This window comes from Cotesia glomerata, unplaced genomic scaffold (assembly GCF_020080835.1).
Source record: "Cotesia glomerata isolate CgM1 unplaced genomic scaffold, MPM_Cglom_v2.3 scaffold_19, whole genome shotgun sequence".
Lineage (NCBI taxonomy): Eukaryota > Metazoa > Arthropoda > Insecta > Hymenoptera > Braconidae > Cotesia > Cotesia glomerata.
The window spans coordinates 257,619-268,041 of NW_025402330.1; the positions used below are offsets into that span (position 1 = coordinate 257,619).

General features: G+C 31.5%; 1 protein-coding gene and 1 long non-coding RNA gene across 2 annotated transcripts; one reads left to right on the plus strand and one right to left on the minus strand.

The window, feature by feature from the left end:
- Window positions 1-4,958: 4,958 nt before the first annotated feature.
- On the plus strand, window positions 4,959-5,764 carry LOC123274032. Its single transcript, XR_006511430.1, has 3 exons — window positions 4,959-5,084; window positions 5,171-5,352; window positions 5,433-5,764. It is a non-coding gene; the product is annotated as an uncharacterized LOC123274032 (long non-coding RNA).
- A 522-nt stretch (window positions 5,765-6,286) lies between these two features.
- Window positions 6,287-9,402, minus strand: LOC123274029 (ATP-dependent DNA helicase pif1-like). The gene is made up of 2 exons (XM_044741528.1): window positions 8,694-9,402; window positions 6,287-6,300 (listed from the first exon to the last, which is right to left on the minus strand). The coding sequence occupies exons 1-2, from the start codon at window positions 9,400-9,402 to the stop codon at window positions 6,287-6,289; spliced, it is 723 nt and encodes a 240-aa protein (XP_044597463.1).
- Between the last annotated feature and the right edge of the window lie 1,021 nt (window positions 9,403-10,423).

Genomic DNA, 10,423 nt, shown 5'->3' on the forward strand with positions numbered 1-10,423 from the left:
ACAATTAAATTCTCAAATCATTCAAATCAGTTCAATAGTTCAGTGAATTAAAATAAATAAAATCAAGGTAGATTTAATTAGTGACGCCACGCGGCCATTGCGCGCCATATTAACAAAGGATTGCAACAGCCACGCGGCTTTAGTCAATCCATTATTGACACGCGATATTAACATTAAATTATATTGAATTCATTACCAACATTTAATTACAATTTTACTTAATCAAATTCATCAATAGTTCAATTCTAAATTCAAATTCATTTGACTATTTTCTACACGAAAAACAATAAATTCAATTGACCAACATCTTGTTATCAATTGAATGTTATAAGCTCTCACACTGAGACAATTCATTTAATTAATTGAACATTATTAGCTCTCACACTGAGACAGTTCATCTAATTAATTAAATATTACCAGCTCCCACCTTGGGACAATACAAATTTAAATTATCGATAAATTTCTCTCTACGGCGGCTGAGCTCACCCCTATTACGTTATTGCAACGTAAGTTACACATACACACTTACACACATACAATTTATTTGTATAATTTTCATCAAGGAGGTTTTTTCTCAGCCCAGCTGGGTTTTCCTCCTTTGGGGACAAATAAATCATCTAAATTGTTCCCCAAAAAATCCAAGTATTTTTATTTAACTTCCTAATCCTAATTTCATCACATTTTTAAAATTAATTACGGGAGCTATCCGCATTGGATAGTTTTCGACAAAACATGAATGGTAATTTTTACAATTTTTTCGAATTTTTCAGCTTTAGAGGGTGAATAGACTAAAAAATCAAGATGCGAATCGAAGACATCAAAAGATATAAAATTTTATCTGAATTGGACGAGAAAAAGTTTTTTTATCATGAAAACTATATTTTTTCGGAATTTTCGAGAGTTTTGTGTGATTTTTTCACATTTAAAATGGCTCGTGGTCTCAATAAAGTTTCGATTCATATTTAGCGGATCGAAATACATGAAAATCACGCTTAGTTTAGTTCCAAAACATTTTTTTATCATTAAAACTGCCAATTTTCATCATTTCTACGGTTTTTTAAAGTTTTCTTGAAATTTCGAGGGTGTAGGGGTCAAACTGACCTTGAATTCGGATTCAGCGGACCAAAATACGTACCCTTAGGTAGGTCCGGTCAAATGCACATTCTACTTAATTTTTTTTGTATGCCGGTGTTATTTTAGCGTTCCATTATTTGATCTTCTCATTTGACATGTCAATCAATAAAAATATTAATGAAAATTTAGTTCTATCGAGATATTTAATTTTTTGGAGCAAGAGAGAAATTTTCTCAAGACAAGAAAACTTACTTCTATTAAGAACTAAATTTTTTGGAGCAAGAGACTGAATTTTCTCAAAACAACAAGATTTTCTTGACTTAAATAAATTTTCTTGGATCAAGATACGTGTTTCTTAAAACAAGAAAATTAATTTTGTTGGAATAATTGAAATTTATTGTGTAAAAAAAAATTTTTTTTTCGCTCAAGAAAATAATTAGGAAGAAAAATATTTTCAACTGAACCTTTTTTTCTGTATAGTTTTACTCTAAAAGTTCGTGTACTTCAAGTACACAAGCCAATTTAAAATCACGCTACAGATGCCATAAAGGCGAGTACGCCCGTTATACACTCTTATGACATCCGGAATCCATAAGGGCCAACCGCGTATAAATCGGTTGATTAATCTAAAAGTCATGGCAAGTTGAAAATTTTTAAAATTGTGTTGTGATAAACTTTTATCAGACTCTTGAGCTTAAAGAACTCAAAAGCATAGAATAGCTTCCTTTTTGAGCTCGGAGATATTATCATAACAAAAATTTATATTTTTGAGCTGCAAGAGCTCAAAAACGTCGTATTGAGTTAAGTTTTGAGCGTAGAAGTATAGAATTAGCGGAAAGTAACAAGGAAAGTTAATATTCCTACATAAATTCCGCTCCATATCTTTTAGAGAATATCTTCCTCAGTATCGGGCTGAATATCTCGTTCAGTGTCTTGCAAAACGTCTTGCTAAATCCTATACAAAATTCAAGACAAATGTAAAAACCAAATTGAATGAAAATTTAAAGACAAAATTCAATAAAAATTTTAAGACAAAATTAAATAAAAATTTTAAGACAAAATTCAATAAAAATTTTAAGACAAAATTCAATAAAAATTTTAAGGTATCACTACCTTTACCACAAGAGTCAAATCCCAAAACCTAACCTCATTTTATTAACGTAGTAGATTTCCCTATACTAAATCACGTTAGAGAAAGAGAGACAGAGATTAATTTTGAATGTATTTTATTAATAAATATTCTCATATTCTTGGAAACTATACTGATTGTTCTTAAATATGTTCTAGATGTTATTTTCTCTCGTTGTCTTGATTTTTATGAGTTTCTGAACGTCCAGTTTTGTGAAATAAAATAAAGTCTGTGATTTCCCATAAGGATTAATGGTAAAAGCAAAAATATGTAGATATTAATATCTTTTTTTCAGGTCTTGCCAGGCTTTCAAAAATTTTACTGCTTAATTATGATATTATAAAGCATCAATATGCAAGACAAAACTCAAGACAAATTTCAAGACTAAATTTTACAACAAATTTAAAGACCGAATTCAATGAAAATTAAAAAAAAATTAGGAAAACGGTTGACCCTGAAGTCCATCCCTGTAACTTCCCGCCAATTTTATACTTACTAAACGTTTGAAATTGCACTCATGACGTTTCTGGGCTCTTCGAGCTGAAAAATACAATTTGTGTATTATTTTGAGTTCTCCAACCTCAAAGAAATAGCTTTGGTATGCTTTTAAGCTCTTCGAGCTCAAAAGTCTGATGGAAGTTTGATAAATCACTATATTTCAAATTTTCAAACCGCAATAAATTTTGAATAAATGAACCGATGTTCACGTGGTTGGTAGCATTTAACGAAGTTTTTTAAGCCTCATAATGATGCTTTAAGTTCAATTTGATCAAATACGGAAATTCAGAGTAATTCCCAAAAAACACTTTTTTCGGTTTTCTATCGTCAACGATAACTCACGAACGAATCAACCGATTTTGACCAGGCTGATGGCGATCGACGTGGTTTTCTTATGTTAAGAGCTGATCAGTTTTTGAAATCGATCAATAGAGCCGTTCAAAAGTTATTCCAAAAAAACCACTTGAGAAAAAAATTTTTTTCGTAGTTTTATGTTTTTTTTTTTTTTTTTGAGATTTCTCAAAATTTACCGGACCGAATCGGTCCAAGTCATATTCGAAATATAAGATCCGTCAAGCCCTTTTGAATGACACCAACCTCTATTGAATCGGTCAAGTCGTTCAAAAGTTATGAGAGGTTTACACACACACACACACACGCACACGCACACGCACACACACACACACACACACACACACACACACTCACGAACACTCACACACACACACACACACACTGTATCGGGCTTGCTGGGTCCCGCATCGGGCGCCTCCCCAGGTGGCGGATAGGGGAATGCCCGGCATATCTGCACGTTAGATGCGTCGAGTACCAAAGAAATAGAATACTCGGGGTGGATCGAAACCTAGCAAAAGATCCACTCTTATAATTTACATGAAAAATATGAAAATATACATTGATGAAGACATTTTATTCGTAATGTGATTGGTTAACAAAAAATATTATAATATACATAACCGTAATATTATTGGTCGATACAAAATACAAGTACAATGTATGCACAACGACACGATAATATATGAGGACAAATATATATTATTATTATTATTATATTACAATAATTTACATTGGTTAAGAAAAAATATTATAATATACATAACCGTAATATTATTGGTCGATATAAAATATAAGTACAATGTATGTACAATAATAACATATATTATTACAATAATAAAACTAAACTAATATATCGATATAGAATAATAAAAATTTTAATTCTAAAAACAAAATCATAATAATAATCATTTACATATCGTTATTTTATATCAAATTTAAAAAGAAACATTAGAATTCATACTATTCATACATTTTTATAGATTTGCTTATACAAAAAAAAGATTTTAAAAATATATATTACATTAGATACTACTGCCCCCTGTAAGTGCATGTTTTAACAATTTGTATTTGTTGTTTGGGAATAAGGATAGTAATAATACATAATACAATTGAATGTGTAATAAAGGTGCAATTTCATGCTGACGCTTGACGCTGGCGTCACATGTATAAGGGATACAATTTCGCCAGAGCGTCAAACCTGCTGTATACTTAGTGTCGCTTTTGTCCTTTCAAGTCGTGTATTTATAAATGCGCATAATATTTTCGTTTTATGAAATTTTTACTCAACACGCGCTATTTTATTACTTTTGAAACATGCTATTGTCAGCGAAAATTAATTATTCTTATTAAAAATATAAATTGCAGTGCATTGATTAAAAAACAATGAATAACCCATCAGCCCAAGTAGTTACTTTTTCGTTTACAACTAATCGTGAAATCCGCCATTGGGTAGATCGAGATGATTCTGTGTAAGTGAACATACATTGTTGACATATATATTGTTTAGTATTATGTTATTACTTTATTGATTATTATTTATTATAGATATTATTTATTAAAGATATATCTTATTTCAGAATTTTAAAAGGTTATGTAGATGCCATTTCACCACTGAGACAGAGAGGATATGTGACTTTGTTTCAAATTATCGTGAACAATAATAACGGTTCACGAGTAACGGTTATTTTTCTTGGTAATCACGCAGTTAACCACCACGCAGTGATTCAATTAAATCAGGTAATATTATATATATATTTATTATTCAACATTTACTTGGTTTGATAATTATATTTTAAATTCGTTTATAATTTTGACAATGCATGATTTTTTATCTTAGATTATTGAGCTGTCACGTGTGCAAGTCCGCAAGTCAACAATCCGTCGTGAACATGATGTTCATGACTGAGATGTGTTCTTTTTACCGCAGTCTGAAATAAATTTGAACCATGGTCAATTCGTTCGCGCTAATCTGATAACCACAGAAGTGGAGTTTCTATTCAATTAGTTTCTCAATCCACTGGAATAATATGTAATAAACGTATTTTTATTTATTTGATATATATTCTCTTCGAAACTATTTAGATGATTCTAACCAAATAATTATTCATATTGCAGTTGTTTTAGGATGGCTGAAACTGCCATTTGCTGATATGAATAATGGTGGTCTTCGTTATGGGAGTGGGTTGATTGTGGATGGAAATTATAAAATTAAAGTTCACGTTAACCCCTTCGTTCAGAATCAAGGGTCAATTGAAGGTATCTATGTCCGTGTCGTGGGAAATTTTGTCGAAATCAAAGTAAGTGTTTCAAATCCTAAATTAAATTTTTTCAATCTTTCTATTGTGCTAATACGACATATTTTATTTATTTTTCATAGATGGTATTCCTTTCGTATCCGTGGACAACATTCAGGATGTAATTCTTGTGCCAAACAGACCGATTCTTACAACGGTAGAATTGAGTATATTAGGTCACATGACTCCTTAAGTTATAGCGACTTTCCGCTTAAAAAAATAGCGATGGTGCAATTTTTACAATTGCACCGATTTTGACTATGTGTCCAGTACTATAAGTATATTTATGTGCCAAGTATTTTATGTTTTAAAATCATCTACGTGTTACGAAGTGTTTGTACTTTTTCTTATTTTAGATTGAAAACATTTTTTTTTTTAATTTTTAATTTCCGACAAAAATTTAATTGATCTTTATAACCTGTGCGTAATTATTATTAACGTAATTATATTTTATTACATTGTAGTCAATAAGTTAATTATTGGTAATATTGCTATTATGATTTTTTACCATCACGATTGAGTGTAATTACAAAAATTTCGTAAGATTGTCATTACAAAATTAGTAAGTAGTGTTATTAATATTGTTCATGAATAATTATAATTTTTTACCACTATTGTAATACGAATTAAGATGCTACTACTTAAAATAGTTTTTATAAACATTAATATAAAAAAATTTTCTATGTAGAATGTAATTTTGTTATTGATTTGATAATAATAAGCATAAATTATAAATATCTATTTGTAATCATTTATTATTTATTATCTCATATAATATTAATTATAAATATTGCACAGTATTTTTGAATTGATTTAAATAACTAACAGCAATTTAATTATTGTTAATCTTTTATAGAAATTTTGATTATGCCACTGGGTTAATTACGGAGATCCTCGCGAAGTTGTCAAATTTTTAAAACTTTGAAAATTTGTAAATTCAATCGACGTACTCTATTAATTAATAAACAAATTAAAAAACAGTATGTTTCTGAGATATTTGATTAAATAATTAGGTTTGAAAATTGTAATTTGTACATGTAGATAAATAGAGATTCCACCAGCCGTGTATTTGGTTAAAAATTCAATGCAATTAACGATTAACGATTTAAAAAAAATTTCATTTTCATTGAATTTGATTAAAATAATAATAAACTTTCAATTAAAATAATAAAAAAAGTAGGTTTCCGAATGTATTACGGAGATATTTTTATATTTTTTACAAAAATTACAAGGAACTTTTGTTATTCACAGTCCTTTATTTGACTTGGCAATACCGCTCACGCAGTTACTCGGCGTAAAAAAATAAAAACCGCGGTCTTTTAAATGCTAGAAGACTTAGTCATTTTAGTTAGTGTTACGGCCAACGTAATTAACCCTATATTTTTTTTTTTATTTTATATATATAATAATCTTCAAATTATTATTTGAACGTACGTAAAACTGAAACTTATATTTCCATGCTGAGAATATCTCCTGTTAAAAACGACGATACTCTGGTAACAAAGAAAAACCAAGGTCGCGTTACCCCGTTTTCCAGATGGGTGGGATTTAGGCAACCCAACTACCAATCCGATTAGACCCCGACGCCATCATGGCTTACATAGTCTTTATGTACCCTGGTACTAAGAACGTGTACCCTAGTAAGACCCCTCGCCCGTCTTTTCCAACATGGCTGCTCTTCTTGGAAGAGTCTCATAATTTTAGAACAAAAGAAACGCGCTCAACTAACTAACTTTTATAGCATAACTAACTGACCCGGCAAACGTTGTTTTGCCATATAAATAATTTCCTAGTAATTTCTAGTGTAGACAAAAAATAGCTTACTTATTGTAAGTATGTATGTATGTTAGAATGTGTATATTGTATGTATGTAAGAATGTGGTATATGCGTGAAATAAGCATGGAGCGCTGTGAATGATGAGGGAATAAAAAAATAACAGAAGACAAACATTATTTTTAAGTTATTATAATTTATTCCTTAAAATTATATATCATTAATTAAAGGTTGGCAATAGCCTAATCGGCTCGGTACCTGCATTTCGAAAGAGTGGGACCAGGGTTCGATTCCGGCGCGCACCAATATTTTTCAATGATTATAAACTAAGAATATGTGCGTTTCATTGCCAGCCTCTGTACCGGTCGGGTTTTCTGTGGTTTTCCCGTATAGTTATGGAGGTAAAATGTCATTATAGAAGTACCTCCATACTATTTAAGACCGTAATGCAAATGCAGGTACTGATTATAACGCGTAAGTCGGCCACAGTCGCAGCACATGTGTGTCGGGCATGAAAGAAAAAATCCCAACATGCAGGGGGGTGGGGACGAAAAAGTGGTTGAGAGTTATAATGACGGGGTTGAGAGATTATATTGCGGAGAAAAAAGTGGAGAGACAATAATTCCCCACCCTCCCTTGTAAAACACTCTACAGTGATACAAGTAAAACCATCCTCAATTATATCATTAATTAAACAATTACGACAGTACCACTATTAAACAATATCAATCTCTTAATGCTATAGCGTGAACAATATTTTTTGTAAGTCCATCTTTAGCTAACACAAACAAACTGGATGGTTTACCCACTCGAGAGCATGCCACGTATAATTGTCCGTGTGAAAAACATGGTGTTCTCAAATCTAATCCACAAACAGACATCGTATGACCTTGGGATTTGTTGATAGTCATTGCAAATGCCAATCTAATCGGAAACTGAATACGTTTGAATTGAATTGGCACATCTGTAGGTATAATAGGAATCCGTGGTATGAGTATATTTTCACCTCTGAACTTGCCATTTAAAATCCTGGCTTCGATCACGTTTTCCATTAATTTTTGAATGACTAATCGCGTACCGTTGCACAGCCGGGGCGGGTTCAAATTACGAAGCAAGATAATTGGAGATCCAACCTTTAATTGTAAATTATGCGGTGGCATGCCTGGCAAATCCAGTGAGTTCAAAAACTCTGTGGGAAAATTTACTGCTTCGCTGTCGTCGCAAACTGTATCAATAGATTTATATGATACCAAGTTCCCTGGCAACAACATTTGTATCTTCAGATTTAAATTGTCAACGTCTACATTTTTTGCCGCTAAAATCGCTCTTTCTGCAAGCCACTCATGATTTATGTACTGTGTGTGTACATCGGGAAATATTTGTTCAATGAGAGTATCTTGCAAATCAGCGATTGTGCAGAAATCGGTCGGTAATTTTACGTATCCAGTTTCATCTATAGCAACTTTTCCATCACCGATATCTAAGAGTTGTTTTGAAAATGTTTCAGCGGATGGATCTTGAAGCATTTGAACGCGCATATTTATTTTTAGCTGTAATTTTTCAACATTACGCCACAGTGGAGATGATTTTATGCAAGCTTTGATCTGATCAGCGTATGTTGAACGTGGAATGACTGGAAGTGTTTGTCCGAAATCACCTGAAAGGACCAACAGAGTTCCCCCAAATAGTTTGTCACTGTTTTTAATATCTTTCAATGTCCTGTTTAACGCCTCAAGTGAATGTTTGTGTGCCATAGTACATTCATCCCAAATAATAATTTTACACCGTTTCAGCACAGTGGCCATGGAGGATTGTTTCTTAATGTTGCATACTGCGTCAGGGTTATTCTGAATATTTAGTGGCAGCTTAAATACTGAATGAGCTGTTCTACCTCCATCCAATAAAGTTGCTGCAATGCCCGATGATGCAACGGCCAATGCGATGCCAATATTTGATCGTATTTCAGCATGATTTAGCGAAATAACGAATATTTTGTCAGTTCCACCCGGTGCATCCAAAAAGAAGAACCCACCTTGTCCAGCTGAAACTGCGAGCATAATTCGATCATAAATGGTTCTTTGTTCCTCATTCATTAGTGGGACATTGCGGGCAACAATCGCTGCCATTTCTACAGTACTGTACTGCAGTTCACGATTCATTTCAGTATTCATTAAATCAGATGCAGTTCGATTTGGCGAATTCATACCGAAATTACTAAGTGGTAAGTTGGCAATGACAATGCAAAATTCCTCAATAGCAATCAATGCTTCATTGTACATTTCGTCGCTGAATGTTATGGTTAGATCGTGGCACCGTATACGATGTTGATGCAATATATCATCAGTAGGGTGTTTCAAAAAAAGACGAATTTTTTTTTTTTTCTTTTGGTGTCTAAAAATTGATAGTATACCTAAAAACAAAAATTTTGGCGCCCATGTGAGCTCTTAATATCAATAGTAAGATTTGCCTGTATCCATTTCTTTATTTTCCATTTAAATAACACGGGAAAAATTTTTTTTAATTTTTTAATTTTTATTACTTTGGAACGGTTCATCGTAACAACAATCTGAAAAATGATATTAGTAGGAAATTTTACGCTCTACAAAAAACGTTTGAAGACCAAAGTTCCTCAGATTAACGGCTTCAAAGATATCCGCGGTCAAAGATAACACTAATAAAAAATTTCAAATATTTTCCAATAAAATTACAAAAAAAATATCACATGCTATATTTTTATTATTTTTTATGTTAAATTACTTTAATTCCGTTAACCTGAGACTGTAAACTTTTTTTTTTTACTAATTAATTCAATACTTAACTCACGAAATGGACTAATATATAAATATAAACGTTAAAAATGTCACATAAATGATATTTTGGTCTTTCTTATAACAAATTTATTTTATATTTTATAAAATTTATAAATTTTTGTAAGAGGAAAATGTAAAGTTCCTTATTACACAAACTCACCAAACACTCATCATTGCATATTATTCAAAATAATATGAAAATTCTGTAAATACGTTAAATCAATTAAATCTACTATAAAACTTGATCAAATGTTTTTTATTTGAAAAATATCAACAGAGCTTTATTTAGCTCTGTCGGTACAGAGTATTATACTCATTTAATTTGAGTGTTGTAGCTAATAAGCTCTGTGTTGGTAAGCCTGGTTGTTCGGTACTAACTTCATTTAGTTGCTTTGCTCTCAACGCTCTCAACAGAAATGGTGCGTGTGTATTAGTAGAAAAAGGCTCTTAGTAGAAAACTGTTGTACTTGCCATGCCGACACCATATTTT

Excerpts from the sequence above, each read along its gene's own strand:
- LOC123274029 (XM_044741528.1), bottom strand. The coding sequence starts at position 9,402 with ATGTACAATGAAGCATTGATTGCTATTGAGGAATTTTGCATTGTCATT.